Source organism: Sus scrofa, chromosome 7 (assembly GCF_000003025.6).
Source record: "Sus scrofa isolate TJ Tabasco breed Duroc chromosome 7, Sscrofa11.1, whole genome shotgun sequence".
NCBI lineage: Eukaryota > Metazoa > Chordata > Mammalia > Artiodactyla > Suidae > Sus > Sus scrofa.
The window spans coordinates 19,482,889-19,502,550 of record NC_010449.5 but is presented as its reverse complement, the minus strand read 5'-3'; the positions used below and the strand labels follow the sequence as shown (position 1 = coordinate 19,502,550).

At 40.3% G+C, this 19,662-nt stretch overlaps 2 protein-coding genes across 2 annotated transcripts in view; both read left to right on the top strand.

Annotated features, from left to right (window-relative positions):
* Positions 114-13,170, top strand: TDP2 (tyrosyl-DNA phosphodiesterase 2). The gene is given in 7 exon segments (NM_001243686.1): positions 114-319; positions 404-489; positions 4,218-4,391; positions 5,124-5,215; positions 7,799-7,917; positions 9,207-9,377; positions 11,853-13,170. Coding segments are annotated over 7 exon segments (1,089 nt in total). The 5' UTR covers positions 114-154; the 3' UTR covers positions 12,135-13,170.
* KIAA0319 (KIAA0319 ortholog) overlaps positions 14,882-19,662 on the top strand; it is a 104,481-nt gene continuing 99,700 nt past the window's right edge. The window contains 1 exon segment of the mRNA XM_005665630.3: positions 14,882-16,445. The gene's annotated coding sequence lies outside the window, so the exon portion shown is untranslated.

Sequence of the window (19,662 nt, the reverse complement as noted above, 5' to 3'; positions counted from 1 at the left end):
TTCTGCTGCGCAGGCGCGTTAACGTCCTCCAGGAGCGGAGTGCGTTTCTCTCCCGGCTGTTAATGCGCGAGCGCCGGGGTGTCGGGCGCCTGCGCAGAGCCGGGGGCCTGCCCCCTGGCCGGAGTCTGGGGGACGAGCCGGCAGCTGGGAGGCGATGGAGCAGAAAAGCGGCCTGGAGGATGGACCGGAGCTGGAGCAGGAGGAGGGAGAGCCCGAGGTGAAGAAGCGCCGACTTCTGTGTGTGGAGTTTGCCTCGGTAGCGACTTGCGACGCTGCCGTGGCTCAGTGCTACCTGGCCGAGAACGATTGGGAGATGGAAGTACGCTTTTGCTGTTTCTCTTTCCCACTCTTTACTTTGGTGGGTGCAGTGCACACGTCCCATCCCTGTGTCTTTGTTTTTCAGAGAGCGCTGAACTCCTACTTCGAGCCGGCCGTGGAGGAGAACGCTTTAAAAAGTCGTCCTGAGACCCCCAATGAGCCCGAGTCCTGGTGAGCGACGACTGGGCCATGGGGGGCTCGTCCGGACGGAGGCATTTGGGTATCGGGTGGCGTTGGGCATCCTGGGACCTGCTGTTGGGCGGGCGGGGTGGAGTAGAGGCAGTTCTCCCGTCAGGATTGCCGGAGGCGGAGGGGTTGTGGTGCCGCGGAAGGAGATGCGCCCCATCAGCTGCCCGAGGTCCAGGCTGTCACTCGAACTTTGGAGTGCGGGGAGAAAGTATCCTTACATGTCATTTTCGACTCGATTTATATATAGGAACTGTGTAAGCGAGAGTTTTGAAACAAATGAAACAAATCCTTTACTGAAGAGTGGTAACTTGGAAGTCGTCTTGCTTCCTATATTGCTGTTTGGCCGACCAGAAAATAGTTTTTATAAAATGCGCATCTTGCCCGTTTTTCGAGTGTTCCTCCCCCAGTTCGCGCACTACTGCTCCTGAAATCCAGGTGCTTTACAAGTTCCTCCACGGTTTGACCACTGTCTGTTGTTCCGGGTTCCTCCCCTGTCACCCTCTCTTTCCTACCCCACAAAACTTCCATGCGTATCAGACTTTCCCTCTCTCCATTGGAATATTTTCTTTTGCCCTTCAACCTAAAGATATTTATCACTTCTACCTAGAACCTTTTTCTCCTTCCTTGCTGAGTAATAATAATCTTAAAAGCCAAGTTTAGCCATGACTTATTTCCAAGAAGCTTTCCCCGATCTTCCGAGTATGGATAAGGTTCCCTTCTTAGGTAATTCTCTAGCATCCTGCCTCACCCCTGTCATAACAACTTAGTTCATATTATAATTGCTCTTTAGTGTTTTTGTATCTCCAGCGAGGCTACCTGTGTGGTAAAGACAATATCTATCATGTTTGTCGATTAGACTGATACAATATTTGGCTTGTAATAAACTTTCAGTAAATCGATATTGAGTATATAAAGTTCTCCCAGCTGTATGGGCAGCCTCTACAGTTAAACTGTACATTTTTCTCCCTTTGATCTTTTCAGCTGTCTTGGCTTGCATCTGATAAGATCATTTCATTAGACTCCTTTTCTATCTGCCTGACCTGTAACTGGGAAATTGTTTACCCATCCACAAGTGACAACTGTGGCTCCCATGTTGTTATAACTAGAGCCACTTAGATTAGTAGCTCTTCACCTAGCCCATGCTGGCCAGTCAGATCCTCTGGCTTGGGCTTAGGACCAAGAATGTTAAGTGAATCTTGCTGCCAAGCTGAAGCTGTACATGTTAACTCAGTACCTGTTAGGGACATACCCATCCTCTTTTGTGCATGGGGAAGCTGAAAATACTGGGTTGCAGAGAGAGAATGAAGCAAAGGGAAGCTGAGTAGGATTGAAAGAAAGCCTCGATTGCACTTCCTTAGGGGTAGCTATATTCCTGTAACTGGTTCTTTGACATGTTACTGTTTCCTTGTAAATCCCTCTGTTTTCCTCAGACTAGCCTGTGTTAGCATCTGTTAATTGCCTCCTAAATTGTGGCCAGTAAGAAAATTGGAACAAAATAGTCCCTTAGAAAAAATGTGGATGGAGCTGAGTGATGTTGGGATGGAAGACCGTTAGGAGTCTCCAAGCCCCGAATCATAACCTGGCAAAAAAAACAAGCAAAGTGTGATTCGGCTGTGGTTTGTTGTTCCTTGAGATTCAGATCAAGTGCCAGTGAGAGTGAGGCTTTATGTATAGAATAGAATAAGAATCCACACTAATATAAATACATTTGTCCAGGAATGATGGGAACACTTTGCCTTACAGTAGAATTCCAACTACTAAATGTAGTAGGTATGGTAGGAAAAAACAACCATTTGGGAACTATCATGATAGTAATTGTTTCAGACAGGAATCGTCAATGGATACTAATAGATGAAAGTTGATGAAAAACAGTATCTAGGTGGTCTCACAGTACCTACCCACAAAATCCTTACTGCATGGGGGAGATCATAAAAGTTAACGTGGCCAGTGTTGGGGGCAAACCTGTATCAGGTGCCTCCTGATATGATGCACTGAGGAGGACACACTATCACTTCTGTGTTACTCCTGCCAAAAAATACACAGTCTGAGTCTAATCATAAGAGAACATGAGACAAACCCAACCTGAAGGATATTCTACAAAATCAATGGCTTGTATTCTTCAAAAATATCAAGGTCAGGAGAGAAAAAGCCTGAAGAAGTATTCTGGATTATCAATGATAATTTCCTGATTTTTGATAATTGTACTAGAGTGTACATGTATGTCCTTACTTTTAGGACATACATTTAAAAGTGTTTACGGAAATGTTTCAGAATAGAAAGAATAAAGCAAGTGCATGTTAAATTAAGTAAACTGTTAACCTTTATCTGGCTGAATGGTGAGTAGAATTCTTACTGTTTTCTGAAAGTCCGAAATTATTTCAAAAAAAGTTTAAAAGTTAACTAGACTTGTGATCATTTAAAAAACATTTTTTTTAATTTTTTTGCTTTTTAGGGCCATACCCACTGCATATGGAGGTTCCCAGGGTAGGGGTCCAGTCAGGGCTACAGCTGCCGGCCTACACCAGCCACAGCAACACCAGATCCGGGCAGTGTCTGTAACCTGCACCATAGCTCACGGCACCGCCACCGGATCCTTGACCCACTGAGCAAGGCCAGGGATGGAACCCACATCCTCATGGATCCTAGTTGGGTTCGTTAACTGCTGAGCCACAACGGGAACTCCAAGGTGGTGATCATTTCACAGTGTATACAAATCATTATATTGTGTACCTGAAACTAGTAGAATGTTATATGTTATACTTCAATTTAGAAAAAAACATTTTTAAAGAAGTTAAAACATTGGCATTACAGTCACTTTTTTTGGAGGTTCCCAGGCCAGAGGTCAAATCGGAGCTGTAGCCACTGGCCTACGTCACAGCCATGACAGATCTGAGCCACATCTAGGATCTATACCACAGCTCATGGCAACACTGGATCCTTAACCCACTGAGCAAGGCCAGGGATCAAAACTGTGTCCTCATGGTTACTAGTAAAATTCGTTTCCACTGAGCTATGCAGGGAACTCCAGCAGTCACCTTGTAATAATGTTTTGTCCCTCCACTCAAATGTCTGGGTCTTGGTGGGGAAAGTGGGGTCAGGTGGGCTGGTGGACTAGAGCACATATGTATGGTTTGTCCAGCACTGCAGAGGACTCAGACTTCCCACATGGCAGCTCAAGATTTTTGAACAGAGTTTCCAAAACGCTTGAGTGAAAGCTGCAAGGCTTCTTATGGCCAAACCTTAGAAGTGCCAGGCTATGCTCACAGGATTCTATTGGTCAAGCAGGTCACTAAGGCCCACATTCAAAGGGAAGGCTGTTAGATTTCACCTCTCAGTGAGGGGAATAATGAAGAATCTACAGTGATTATTTACCTAGCAAAATGATATCTTATTTCAAATGTGATTTTAAAGTGAATCCAAATAAATGTGGAAATCTTAGATTACTCATTGTAATTTGAGATCATAGTTTTATAAAATCATTTCAGTGACGTATGTCACTGAAGGATGTTGAATGGGTTATGTAGCTGTGTAGGTGAGTAGACATTTGTTTTTCCTCAGTCATCAGACTCTTTTCTATGGGAAGATACTTTAAGGACTCTTTTGAAATTTATTTACCTATAAAATGAAAGCTGCGAAGACTCACAGAATAATTTTAAATTAATCCATTTATAGATTATTTGCAAAGTTGTGTTTCATTCTGATCTTGCCAGTGTTGACTTAACCAAGGAAGAAACAAGTGATTCCTTTAGTTGTAAAACCAGCACATCTGAAAATGTTCAGCAAGAAGATGGCAGTGTGTTCTCTTTCATTACCTGGAATATAGATGGATTGGACCTAAACAGTCTGCTCGAGAGGGCTCGAGGGGTGTGTTCCTATTTAGCATTGTAAGTATTATTACCTTTGTTTAATGGTAGGGTCATAAAGTACCTTATCTGCCTACAAGGATGGTAACAGTCAAGGTTATGGGCTTTGGAATCAGTCCTGACTTCAGAGTCCAGCTCACTCTCAGAAGCAACATCTGAAAGAATTGGGAGTGATTGCCTCTGAAAGGATTGTGGGTTCGGGTACCGAGAGGACACTTATTTTTCTTCAAAGCCTTCTAGTCCTATTTTATTTACTAAACTTTGTGTATATTATTACTATGGAAAGAAAATTACTAAAACGATCTGTATCTGCCACACACAGCTTAGTGACCTTGTGGAACCACTTGTGAACCACTTCAGTTCTCTGGAGCTCAGTTTTGTTCATGGATAATAATTGTTTCAAGAGGATTGGAAGAGTCAGGAACATTGAAGGCATCTATTAGAGTGTAGGACCATTGTAGGCTCTCAATATTACTAGTTTTTTAGTGTCAGTGAGTCTACCTCTTCTAACTTTAAAGGGTTAGAAAACGTATGTTTTTTAAAAAATTTGGTCTTTGCGGTATTGTTTGTTAAATAGCACATTCCTTTCTCATTTTATAGTTATTCAAAGATCAGTAGAAATGTCAAATATCAGTTGTCCTAGAGGATTATAGTTTTGGGTTTCTCTTATGCTGTGGTATTTTCCTAATCTAGGTAGATGCAAATGAAATGGTATATACCTGGTGTTTATCAAAAATTGATATTTTTAATTAGGTACAGCCCAGATGTGATATTTCTACAGGAAGTTATTCCCCCGTATTATACCTACCTTAAGAAGAAAGCAAGTAGTTATGAGATTATTACAGGTAACATTTTCCTGTTATTTAACTTGTCTTTTTCTTTGAAAAACAAGTCAGTGAAAGAGATGAATCAAAGTTAGAACATAGGAAAAAGCACAAATAGGATAGGTTTGAGGAAAAATAAGCCAGACACAGGATACTTAAAAAAAAAAATTATAGAATATGTTACACATGTGAAAAAAGTGGTTGAAATGGGTGATTTTTCAGGAAAATATATATTGCCAAAATTTGAGGCACTGAGTTTGGTGAAATTAAATTGTTAAAAAGTGTTTAACCGATGATTGCATTGTGGTTATGCTTTTTCAAAGAGTATTAATTACTTTTTATTTATTTTCTTTTTTATTCCTTTGCCCCAAATATTTTAGTTTTTTGATCTTTCCTCTGTTTTGTTTTTAACTAAAGGCATTTAATGTATATTAAATGGGAGAATTAATATATTCAGCTATATGTAATATATATATATATAATCAGCTATATTTCTTGATTTTTGGCTAAATCTCATAGTTTCTTTAATTTTCACTTTTACCTAATGTATGATTTTAATTTTGATTTACTTTTTAATCCATAATTGCTAAGGAAAGTGTTCTTCTCTGTCTCTTTATGCAACAACTTTTTTCGTGGTTTTTTTTTTTTTTTTTTTAGCTTTTTTTTGGTTTTGCTTTTTAGGGCTGCACTCACGGTATATGGAAGTTCCAGCCTAGGGATCAAATTGGAGCTGCAGCTACTGGTCTGTGCCACAGCCACAGCAGTGTGGGATCTGAGCTGCATCTGCAACTATACCACAGCTCACAGCAACACCAGATCCTTAACCTGCTGGGCAAGGCCAGGGATCTGCATCCTCACGGATGCTAGTCAGATTCGTTTCCGCTGAATCATGATGGGAACTCCTACACTAGGATTTTTAAAAGCCTCCCAGGTTGATTCTAATATGCAGTGAAGTTTGAGAACCTCTGAACTCAAGGTTAGGAATCTCCCTTGACCCTAGTACACATATAGGGTCTGTGACACCGCAGCTCACGGCAACAGTGGATCCTTAACCCACTGAGTAAGGCCAGGGATCAAACCCACATCCTTATGGATACTAGTCAGGCTCTTTTATGCTGAGCCACAACAGGAACTCCCTGCAACAACTTTTCTGCTTTCTCTCAGGGATTCTTTTTGCCTGTTTTATGTTTTGAATATCTGGTTTTCTGAATCCCATACTTTCTTCCTTGTTGACTTAACTTCCTTATTTTATTGGAATGCATTCTCTGGTCACTTTCATAGAAGTAGTACCTGGGGAGTGAAGTTTTTGAATCCCAGCATATTTGGAAATGCTAATGTTCTGTCCTCATAGTTTGTTGATAGTTCGGCTGGACATAGATTTCTAGTTAGAAAGTCATTTTCCTGCAGAATTTTGAAGGCATGATTTCAGTGTTTATTTCTAGTTTCCATTATTGATGATCAAAAGTCTGATGTCATTCTAATTCCTGTTCTTTTCATCCCTCCATCTCCCCTCTGGAAGCCTCGAGGCTTGCTTGCTTGCCTGCTTGCTTGCTTGCTCTCTTTCTTTCTTTCTTTCGCTTTTTATGGCTGCACCTGAGGTATATGGAAGTTCTCAGGCTAGGGGTCCGAATCAGAGCTGCAGCTGCCAGCTTACACCACAGCCACAGCAGTGTCAGAACTGAGCCATGTCTATGACCTACACCACAGCTCACGCAATGCCGGATCCTTAACCCAGTGAGTGAGGCCAGGGTTCAAACCCACATCCTCACGGATACTAGTTGGGTTTGTTACCACTGAGCCACAACGGGAACTCCCAAGGTGTTTCTTTTAACCCCAGTGTTCTTTGGGTCTTTTTTTCATTTATTATGGTGACCACTTGGTGGGACCTTTCAGTTTGGAGGTGTGTGACCTTCGGTTCTGCAAATTCTTTTTTTCTATCTCTTCTCTCCTTCCTCTTCCTCCTCCTCCATCCTCTCCCTCTCCTCCTCCTCTCCTGCAGGCCTGCCACCTGCCGTCTTTCTAGTCTGCTGCTCTCCTCCCTGCTCCCCCCTCCCATTCTTCCTTCTCATCATGTTCCTCTTTTCCTGGTTTCTCTCTGTCTGATAAACTAGTTACCACGTCTCCGTTTTCTTTGTTCTGCAAAAAACTTGGATGCTATGCTATCATTCCACTTCTATTCTCTTTTCTTGCAAGTTTATATCTTTCTAAATTTTTTTTATTTATTTACTCTGATTTTTCTGATACTTCCAATGTGAAAACTGACTGCACATCAGGTTGCCTTAGTTTCAGTCCCATCTACTCTGTCTTTCAGAAATTTTTCAGAATTTCATGATTAATATTAGCACTGTTAACTATTTTGGGCATGTAGGTAAATTTTATTTTTGTATTTCTTCTGTACTTCAGGTTACATTTTCTGAAGGTCAGATAAACATAAAGACTTATTTGGCCATCATCAACTACGTTGAAATATTAGTTTACTTTTAAGATTTAGATCCATTTAAATAACTGTACCTGTTTGTTGTAAAATCTCCATTAGGGCAACTTGTGATAAACTGCAGATATTCTAACCTCTCAGCCTAAATTCTTTTCTGCAAACATTTGAAGGTAATGAAGAAGGATATTTCACAGCTATAATGTTGAAGAAATCGAGAGTGAAATTTAAAAGCCAAGAGATTATTCCTTTTCCAAATACAAAAATGATGAGAAACCTTTTGTGTGTGCATGTAAGTAATTTTTTTAAATTGACTTTTTTAAAAAGAATGAGCTGTTTTTTCAATAGTTTCATGATGATGTCTCTTTAAAAAAAACATTGTCTTTGGAGAAATATTTGCTCCTCACTTATAGGTTCTTTTAAATAGTCTTAAAGAACTTTATAAATTAAGTTTTCCCATACAGTTCAAATATAGAAAAATTTATTTAAAAAATCCTTGATTCATTAAATATTTTCTTAGAATGTAGGAGTTTGTGGTTTTTTGGGTTTTTTTTTTATTAAATGCACTGTACTTGGTACTGTGTTGCACTCCTTGAGTCTTACAAAAATGAGCCAAGTTGATCTTGCTCTCATAGAATTCATAGATTAGCAGGGGAGAGATTGCATGTATAGTAACTAAAATAAAGGAAAGGTGCAAATGCCATGGGAGAGGTGGAGTGATTTGCCATGGAAGTCTAGAGAAAGGAGAGATGACTTTTAGCTGCATTGTTGAGTGAAAGTTTCACAATGGAATTGGGCCTTGAAAAAGATGTAAGATGTAGACATTTAGAACAGTGCAATTGGCAGAACCACCATGGGAAAACTTTGCAATTGCAAATCACAGGGTGTGTGTATACATATACATATATATATATGAAAGAGGGTACATGTAAGTATAAATGAGCCTTCTATTGAATTGGGAGTAAAAGGCACAAAAAGGGTTAGTGTGGCAAGACGTTGGTAAAGTAGGTTGGATCCAGATTATAGGATATTACGAATGCCCAATATGAGTGAATTTGGGCTTGACTCTGCAGGCAGATAGTTTAAATAATGACAAATCCTACATGTTGGATATCTTAACTGCAAGTGGTAAATGATTCTCATTTATTCGTTTAAGTGACGTTATTTTGAGTTTCCTATGCACCAGCCTCAATAACACAGCAGTAAATAAAAGCCATCTTTGCTTTCAAATGACTCACGGCTTTGTAGGAGAGAGGTACTGGTACTGTAGTTCAGTCTAGGAGACTTTATAAACAGTCTACACACAGCATGCTAAAGGACAATAAGGGAGGGAGCCACTGATGCCTGGACGTTGGGGAAGGGCTCTCAGCAGAGTCAACATCAGAGGTGGTCTTGCTTAGTATTGTTTGGGAGCAGGGTTAGCACCTTACGCTTCAACTTGTAAAAATAAGCACAGTGCTGATTATACAGTTTAACTTTAGTAAATATTTACCAATCGACTGCATAATTGTTGAGTCTTTTATCAAAGTCCAGCATTATGGTTTGGAGATCACTATAACAACCCTAATTATCCTGTTGCAGGTGAGTGTGTCAGGAAATGAACTTTGCCTTATGACTTCTCACTTGGAGAGCACCAGAGGGCATGCCGAGGAACGAATGAATCAGCTGAAAATGGTTTTAAAGAAAATGCAAGAGGCTCCAGAGTCAGCTACAGTTATATTTGCAGGAGATACAAATTTAAGGGATCAAGAAGTGAGTGATGACGTCACTTCAGTGTATGGGCAGATTATTGCTTTGGAAACTAATTTGGTTTCTTTTGACTGAAGCTGTTAAAACTAGGACCTTCATCCGTACATAGTGTAAAAGTGACCTTGCAGATGCAATTCAACAAATAATTATTTAGTCTCTGCTGTGTGCCTAGTACAGGGAAGCAGAGATAGAAGCGGCTGTTACATTGTGAAAACAAATATGGCACATGAGGTAGACACCAAATGACATATGTTAACAAGAGGAGTATAGGGGAAATAATGACTAGAAGAGTTTAGAAAAGGTAGTTTATTTGCAGTTTCTTCAGTTGTAAGGTGAGAACAGAACAATTTGACCAGGATAGCGGTCCCTAATTCTTCTGAGGTTTTCTTTTTTCAACCTTTTTTACCTTCATGACATTGGATTTTGGAATGACTTCTTGGATATGATACCAAAAGCACAGATAACAAGAGAAAAAAATAGATAAGGTGGACTTTATCAAAATTAAAAACAAAATTACATCAAAGGATATTATCAATGGAGTGAAAAGGCAGTCTATGGAATGGTAAAAATTATTTGCAAGTCATATATCAGATGAGCAATTAATATTCAAAATATTCAGAGAACTCCTACAATTTAAAAAAACAGTTTAAAAAAAACTTCATTAGGAGTTTCAGTGGTGGCTCAGTGGGTTAAAAACTAGATACAGTGTACATGAGGATGAGGGTTTGCTCCCTGGCCTTGCTTAGTGGGTTAAGGCCAGAACTGCCTCAACATGCAGTGAAGGTCGCAGATGCAGCTCAGATCTGGTGTGGCTTTGGCTGTGGCTGTGGTATAGGCCAGCAGCTTCAGCTCTGATTCAACCCCTAGCCCAGGAATTTCGCTATGTAGGTACAGCCCAAAAAAGAAAATAAATAAATAAATACCTCATTAAAAAATGGGCAAAAAATTTAGACATTTCTCCAAAGATATGCAGATGGCCAATTAGGTACTTGACAAGGTGTTCAACATAACTAGTTACTAAAAGAAAACGCAAATCGAAACCGTGGTGAGATAGCACTTCACGTCCATTATAATGACTATTATTTACAAAAAAAACCCAAAAGAACAAGTGTTGGCAAGGATGTGGAGAAATTGGAACCCTTGTGCATTGCTATTGGGAATGTAAAATGGTGTAGCTGCTGTGCAACATGATGTGGGGGTTCCTCCAGAAATTAAACATAGACTTTCCATATGATAGAGCACTTTTGGCTTCTGGGTAAATACCTAAAACAAGAACAGAGGCTCAAAGTGTTGTTCATAGCATTATTCACAATAGCGAAAATACGGAAGCAGCCTAAGTGTCCATTAACAGATGAATGGATAAACAAAATGTGTATACATGTAATGGGATATTATTCAGTCATAAAAAGGAAGGCAATATTGACACAAGCTGTAACATGAATGAACCCTGAAAACCTTATGCTAAGTGAAATAAGCCAGTAACAAAAGGACAAATATTTGATGATTCCTCTTATGTGAGTTTCCTAAAGTAGTCAGATTCATACAGACAGAAAGGAGAATGATGGTTGCCAGGGGCTAGGGGAGGGTGGAATGGGGACTTGGGTTTGATGGGTACAGAGTTCAATCTGGGAAACTGAAAATGTTCCAGAGATGGATGGTAGTGCTATCATGTGAATGTACTTAATGTCATAGAGTAAATTTTAAGGAGTTCATGTTGTGGCTCAGTGGAAACGAATCAAACTAGTATTCCATGAGGATGTGGGTTCGATCCCTGGCCTCGCTCAATGAGTTGGGGATCCGGTGTTGCCGTGAGCTGTGGTATAGGTTGCAGATGCAGCTTGGATGTGGCGTTGCTATGGCTGGTGGTAGGCTGGCAGCTGTAGCTCTGATTTGACCTCTAGCCTGGGAATTTCCATATGCCTCGGGTGTGGTCCTAAAGAGCAAAAAAAAAAAAAAAAAAAAAAAAAATTTATGTATACTTTACCACAGTAGATTTTTTTTTTTTTAATCCTGGAGTGCGAATTGAGAGAAAAAGTTAATGTTGTTAGTAAATTTCAAATAAAGCTGGAGGCATTTGACATTATTGGACCATATAAATGGTACACTTCTAAATTTATAGATTAACCGTTTTGCCTTCTTTGCACTTATGTACGTTTTTAAAAAACTACTAATAGCAATAACTGAGGCCATGGGTTTTCAGTCTTCTGAATTTTATCTGACACCCAAAATTAGGAATCTGTTTATAGCAGGAGAGAAGGGGCAAGTTTCAGACCTCTTGCTCTTTTGATATTTTTATATTATCTACCTATTATCATACAGCAAATAATATATCTAGTTATATCTAATACTTTTGCATTTACAAATAATAAGTAATCTGTGGCATTCTGATTTGAAATGTTGCGCTTAGACGTGATAATAGTAGAGACCTTTTTAGCTCAAGGGAAAGAAGACTGATAAGAGTTTTCCTTTTCTTTCTAGGTTACCAAATGTGGTGGCTTACCCAACAACATTTTGGATGTCTGGGAGTTTTTGGGCAAACCTAAGCATTGTCAGTATACATGGGATACCCAAATGAACTCTAATCTTGGAATAGCTGCTACTTGTAAGCTTCGTTTTGATCGAATATTTTTTAGAGCAGCAGCAGAAGGCAGCCACATCATTCCCCGAAGCTTGGACCTCCTTGGGTTGGAAAAACTGGACTGTGGTAGATTTCCTAGTGATCACTGGGGTCTTCTGTGCAATTTAGATGTAATATTGTGAAATGCCTTTCAAATATGAGTTTTAAGTTTTCTGAATCATTTTGTTCTTTGTTTTTGCAAATAGAATTTCTACCCTCTTGGAGAGGTAGTTTAACATGGAGGAATTCATATACTGGATCATTGTAACAGAAGAGAAAACTACTGTGATTTTATTTTGTGGATTGTGTCCTCAGATTTCATAACTAAATCTCAGTATTTATTTAAACTAAAGCATACCTGTGTTCTGAACATGTGGCCTCTTAATGAGGGGCTATTAGAGCTTGTAATAGTGCTCATAGCTGCTGGCTGGGTTTCAAGCAATGTCTGTAGATGAGACTTTATATTGATTTATTTTTTAAATCCAGTACCCAAATAGTTAATATTTTAAATAAATCTTTTAAAAAAAGGAGGTTACTGTATCCTGGGGATTGGATCTTTTAATAATATTTCACAGATCCAGATAATCTTAAATGAAAAAGCTGTGATCATCTGCATTTAAGTAGACTGCAACTGTCCTGCATCAGACTTTATTTTTGTTAGTTAACAGTACCTATTTGGTAAGCTAGAAATGAACTCATGATTTAAAATTCCTTAACTTCTGGAATTCCTGCTGTGGTGCAGTGGGTTAAGAATCTGACTACAGCACCTTGGGTTGCTGCAGAGGTGCAAGTTCGATCTCTGCCCCAGTGCAGTGGGTTAAAGGATCTGGCATTGCTGCAGGTACAGCTCAGATTCAGTCTCTGGCCCAGGAACTTCCACATGCCATGGTTGTGGCCATTAAAAAAAATTCCTTAACTTCTAAAAACTCATGTTTGTAATTATGTCACCAACAGAGGCAAATGGCTTGATAGTGATTAAAGTCTGTTTTATAGCAGCATTGGACTTTTTTCTAAGACGAAAATAAACATATAAAGAGAAACAGCCTTTTAGTTTTGCTACTTGTACAATTGAAATTTTTTCCAGAAGTGAATAAGGAATACTTCCCTGTGTGCTTTAAGGAAACATATTTTTTTCCCATAGGAGAATGTACTTTAAATAAAGAATTTTGGTTGTTTATAGTTTGTTTAAATATGTTTTTGTGCTCAAGATAGGATTGAAGTTTTTACCTGCTTTCTGTTTCTGGCTCCGCTGCTACTGCTTCACCTTTGTATGGAAGAAAACAGCTTTCCACATTGCTTCTCACTCTGCCAAGTATTACCAAGAATACATTGACCTCCTCAGTATACAAAAAGTAAAGCTAGTTGGTGATAATTAGGAGTGGCAGAACCTAATTTTCATCGAAGGTGTCAAAATTAACTAAAACACATAAAAGACAAGCTGATTTTATATATAACATTTCCTTTGTAGTAATGGAAAAGCGTTTTATATGTTTCATAATTTTAATCATTAAAAATGATAATTAATGCTAATATTTTAGCATACATATGAAAGCAATAGTTCATTTTGTGGGCAAAGGATGTTTTTGGCATAAATTGCTTATTTACTTGGAAGAATAATTGAGAAGAACCCTACCACATTTCACCAAAAAAAAAAAAAAAAAAAGATGGGTAAAAGGCTAAATGTAAAAAATTATTTTAAATCTAGAAAGGAGTATCATTTCCTTTATATGACTCAGAACATTTAAGTGAAATAACCTCCCGTTTACTGCTTATGGTGAAAAAAATCTAAGAAACAAGTTAATAAGTGAAGTGAATAGGAACAATAAAACTACTTTCAGTCTGCTTTTTATAGATTTTCAAGCAATGCAAGAATTTCAGAAACAACTAATATGCAGTATCTTGAATTTTTTACTTTGAATCTCAAGTTTTCTCAGTACAGTAGCTTTGTGTCCATTACCTCCCTTCAGGGTGAAATTCCAACTCAGAATCAATATGCCAAACACCATCTTTACCACTGATATGGAAGGTACTGGAACCTCACTAGACCTCAGTTTCTCCCACCTGCAAAATAGGATAATTCCTTGTCTTTATTGTGCGGTTTAATAAGAACAAACGTCCCAACCAACAGCATATAAACAAGAGCAGACAAAGTCAGAAAAACTATACTAAGGATACGTTATTTTATCCTTGGTATTTATTACAGTTGTCTGTCATGTAGCAGGAGCTCAATAAATGCTGAAAGACATTTCTTTCATGTCTTTCATTTCTGAAAGACAGTGGCCTCGCATTTGTGTCCTGGGAGGCAGACTAATATTTTCCTAGTCAGTACCAAAATAGATACCATATCTATTTTATAAAATAGATATACATTGTAATGGCGCTTAGTTTAAAAGTCTAGGCTGAGTTTATATATATGTGTGTGTGTGTGTATATATATATATACATATAACTGCATATTTATTATATATACATATATATAATATGTTCAAATATTTTAAGCCCACAGGGGTTTCCTGGTGGCTCAGCAGGTTAAGGATCCAGTATTGTCACTGCTATGGCTTGGGTCACTGCTATGGCACGGGTCACTGCTATGGCACGTGGTTTCCATCCCTGATCTGGGAACTTCTGCAAGCTATGGGCATGGCAAAAAAAGATTTTAAGTCCACATATATATATATTTTCTTTTTATGGCCACACCTGGGGCATACGGAAATTTCTGGGCTAGGGGTTGAATCAGAGCTGCAGCTGCTGGCCCACACCACAGCCACAGCAATGCCAGATCTGAGCCGCATCTGCAACCTACACCACAGCACTCAGCAACACCAGATCCTTAACTCACTGAGCAAGGCCAGGGATCAAACCCACATCCTCAAGGACACTATGTCAGGTACTTAGCCTGCTGAGCCACAAGGGAACTCTTAAATCTACATATTAATTACATAATTTTTATTTAAAAAGCCCCTGGAACAGGCTTGTGGTCTTGAGTATTACTGATGGGGTGAGAAAGAGCACTCCAGAGGTACAGTGGAATGACATGACGAGAAAGGAAGACAGTGTCCTTTGTAGGGTATGGGGATGGGAAATTGGTCCTGTTATTTACTCTTTCAGAGGCAGGTTGGGAGAAGCGGAGATTAACGATGGATTGGGTGTTGTCATGAGGCAAGGGGAGTTCAGCAATGGGGTATCACCAGCAATGGATTGGAATAGCAAAGCTAAGGGAGTGTCTGTGGTAGGAAAGCAGTAGTCATTCAAAGAGGGGGTTGTGTCGTTTTACAGCTGCTGTTTGACCGGAGAAGTATTATTTCCTATTAATTTTGCTCCTGGCTTCATCTGTGTTTGTCCTCCCAGCCTGATCCATTGGCAGAGTTGCCTTTTTCTTTTTGGTCCAAACTGATATTCACTCTTTCCGTCCTGGTCGGTTTTTATTCTTTCAATATGCATTCTGTTTTAATCCCCCACAATCATCCTATATGATTGCTATTACCATATCTCTTTTAGAATTGAGAAAACTGAGTTTTAGCAAGATTAGGGAACTCGTCCAAGCCCGGTCAGGGAGTTGCCTAGTAGGAACTTGTTCCTTAGGTACCGCACTATAATTCATATTCGTGGAAATACTCAAGGAATGCTTCTCTTGGCTTTCATTTGTGCCGTATGTTACCATACCTAGATGCGTGAGCATCTTTCATGTTAAGAGAACAGTATAAATGCAAGGAAGAGTCTTCCACGTGAATTTTCTATTGTTTAAATGATCACTTTCACATAGAGACAAGTGTAATCTAAATTCTTTAGGCACCTGATTAACCTAGAAGGTTCAGAGTTGATCTGGGCCCCTCCCTTCCAACACCTGTTTCCATCCTCATTCAGAAAGCAACACGTGCTTAAAACGTAGTAGGGCTTAAAGAGGCTCCCGCTGGAGAAGAGGGACGTGTGTCTGTGGGGTGACTTTGCTCCGGGACACAAATTTTCAAAGTGTCTTTGACTCTAGTGTGCTAGCGACTCCCTTGGCCCACCCTGGCCTGGGCATTTGGATGGGGCACTCATTCCCCAGGCCGCCTAGGACCACGGTGACCACGAAGAGGTTGGTGAAAGAAAGGAGATGGAGAGTGCAGGCCACCCTTCTTCCCGAAAGCCTCTGCTTGGTCCTCTGCGAGGTGGGAGTCTGTCGCTTTGATGCTTTGATGCCAGTCTTTGGAGCGCGAACTGGGATTTGGAGGAGGACTGCCCCAGCCCATCCCTGGGGGCGCCTTGCGCTTGCGCGCGCGTCGCCGTGGTAACCGCGCGGCGGAAAGGCGCTGAATCACCGGCGCGCGCTTCCCAGCTCCAGCAGAGGCTGCAGCGGGGGTGCGGGTGGGAGCCCTCCGCCCGCCGGGTTGCATTCTCACTAGACCGGCGCTCACCTGGGCGAGCCTGGCTGGCCTGGAGCGGGGGAGCGGTGGCCAGGATCGCTGCTGGAGGTAAGAGCGCAGCAATAGCCTCATCCTGTCTCGGATTTGGGCATGAGTCAGTCTCTCTTCTGGGACTATATCCTGGGGAAGAGAAAGCGAGGGTTTTGCTTGGATGGGGCGGTACCTCCTCCCCGACAGCAGATGCGCGTGCTAGTGTGTGAAAGTGTGTGTGTGAGTAAGTGTAGGGCCGAGAGATGGAGATGACGCCTAAGAGGAGCAGGTGGGAGCTCAGGTGTTGCTCCTAGCCAGCTGCACGGATGGGGGCGAGCTTCACTGTGGGCAGCAGCAACCTCCGGTACAGTATCCCACTTCCCAACCTTTCTGGCAGAGTGATGGGAAGAGAGGATAGCAAGTAAGCAGGTTATGCCAAAGAAAAACAAAATCAAAACGCCCTGAGTTAAGGGGTGAGTTTCTTAAGGTTCTTCTGGACATCCAGGAAAGGGTTTTGCTGCACCGATTGATTGTAGGGTGGAGTCGAGAAAATTTGCATCTTTTATCAATCTCATGAATTACATTGCTTAGACAATCGGTTTCCTTTAAACTTCGTTTAGTAATATTTATATGATCTTTGCTATCGTTTGCTAAATTCATTTTGTCCCTGTACCCTACCGTAATCTGAAGCTTAAAATCTTTTAATGGTTTTTTCCCCCATTCCCTTTGAACTTCCTCCACAGAATAAATATTAATCACAACATTATTAACCGAGAGCATAAACCTAAGATTATGAAAGTCATCATTCTTTCCATCATTCATTCTCTTAATTATATGGAGGGAGAAAATAATATGATATACACACTCATACCCATTTTTCTTGCTAGATTTCTCATCTAAAGCTTTTTGTTTGTGGGTTAACTGTTAGTGGTTTTTCCAGGGCTTAAGTAGAAAAAAATGATGGTAGTTTTTATGATAATAATTGAAAAAGTAAATTTTAGACCCCCTCGCCAAAAGAACAAGAATTTTTGAAGAGAATGTCAGTATTTATTTCTTTATTCCTGAAATGCTTGTTCAATGTCTAAATGTTTCAAATTGTTCATTATACAAAGACCACAATCATGGAGACTACTAAAATTATGCCAAGTGTAAAATTTTATTTTGTGCTTATTATTTTGCATAATTTGTCATACAGATGAGGGAAACTGGAGATATCAATTTAGCTATAGATGTAGGAGTCATATAGAAAGCTGAATTCCTCTGTAATTTGAAAAAGAGAAACATAAATAAACATCAAGACTTAAGAACCACGGATGATAGATTCATCACACCTTTGTCATATAAAATGCCAAGGCAAAAAAACAAATGCCAAGGCAAGTATTTCATTTCCTTTCAGAATAATAAAAATAATTCAGCCAAAATCTTTATGTATTAGAAGTAGTCAAAGGAGAGCTTCTGTGATTTATTAATGTAAGAGAATGGATTTGCTGTTAAATTTTTTCAATTTAGGAGTTCCCATCATGGCTTAGTGGTTAACAAATCCGACTAGGAACGTTGAGATTTCGGGTTCGATCCCTGCCTCGCTCAGTGGGTTAAGGATCCAGCGTTGCCGTGAGCTGTGGTGTAGGTCACAGACACAGCTCGAATCCCGAGTTGCTGTGGCTCTGACTTAGGTGGGTGATTAGACCCCTAGCCTGGGAACCTCCACATGCCAAGGGTGCGGCCCTAGAAAAGACAGAAAGATAAAAAAAAAAAATTCTCAGCTTAATTATTTTTGAGTCAAACAAAGAAGAAGCAGTCTCTTTATATAAATATGTAGAACCAGGCATAACTGTTTCTGGGGCAGTTGGATATAGATTGCCAGATGAGATGGCCTGGGTTTGGTCATGGCTCTGACACTTAGTGGGTGTGTTACAGTTGACAAATTCCTTAATTCCTCTTAGCCTCAGTTTTTTCATCTGTAAAATCAGGATCATAATAGGACCAACTTAGTGGAATTCCTGTAAACATTAAATAAAAATATGTATACAGGCTCTTTGCTCATTGCCTGGCATGCATTAACAGTTCAATAAAAGTTAGTTATTACTGCTGGAGAGGGTGCAAAGAAAAAGGAACCCTCCTACACTGTTAGTGGGAATGTAAATTGGTGCAGTCACTGTGGAGAACAGTATGGAGGTTCCTCGAAAAACTAAAAATACTGCTGCTATACGATCCAGCAGTCCCACTCCTTGGGCATATATCTGGATAAACCGCTAATTGAAAAAGAGAAATGTGGGAGTTCCCCTTGTAGCTCTGTGGGTTACGAACCCAACTAGTATCCATGAGGATGTGGGTTCCATCCCTGGCCCTGCTCAGTGGGTTAAGGATCCGGCATTGCTGTGAGCTGTGATGTAGGCGGTAGTTACAGCTCCAGTACTACCCCTAACCTGGGAACTTCCATATTCGAGGGTGCAGCCTTAAAAAAGTTAAAAAAAAAAAAAAAGGTACACGCACCCCTATGTTCATTGCAGCACTGTTTATAGTAGCCTAGACATGGAAGTCATCTAAATATCCATCGACAGGGGATGGATAAAGAAAACGCAGTGCATATATACAATGGAATACTACTCAGTCATAAAAAGGAATAAAATAATGCCATTTGCAGCAACATAGATAGACCTAGGAATTATCGTACTAGGCGAAGTAAGTCAGGCAGTAAAAGACAAACGTATGAAATTGCTTATATGTGGAATCTTAAAAAAAAAAAGGGTACAAATGAATATGTGCAGAACAGAAACAGACTCACAGACTTTGAAAAACTTAAGGTTACCAAAGGGGACAGGTGTGTGGGGGAGGGATAGACTAGGGGTTTGGGATTGGCTGATAGAAAGGTTTGCTAACGGGGACCTGCTTTATGGTACAGAGAACTCTACCCAGTATTCTGTGATAATCTGTGTGGGAAAGGAATCTGAAAGCAAATGGATGTGTGTTTATGTATAACTGGATCACTTTATTGTACAGCAGAAATTATCACAACATTGTATATCAACCATACTGCAACGAAGCTTTAAAAAAATGAAAACAGGAGTTCCCGTCGTGGCGCAGTGGTTAACGAATCCGACTAGGAACCAAGAGGTTGCGGGTTCGGTCCCTGCCCTTGCTCAGTGGGTTAAGGATCCGGCGTTGCCGTGAGCTGTGGTGTAGGTTGCAGACCCGGCTCGGATCCTGCGTCGATGTGGCTCTGGCATAGGCCGGTGGCTCCAGCTCTGATTCAACCCCTAGCCTGGGAACCTCCATATGCCGCGGGAGCGGCCCA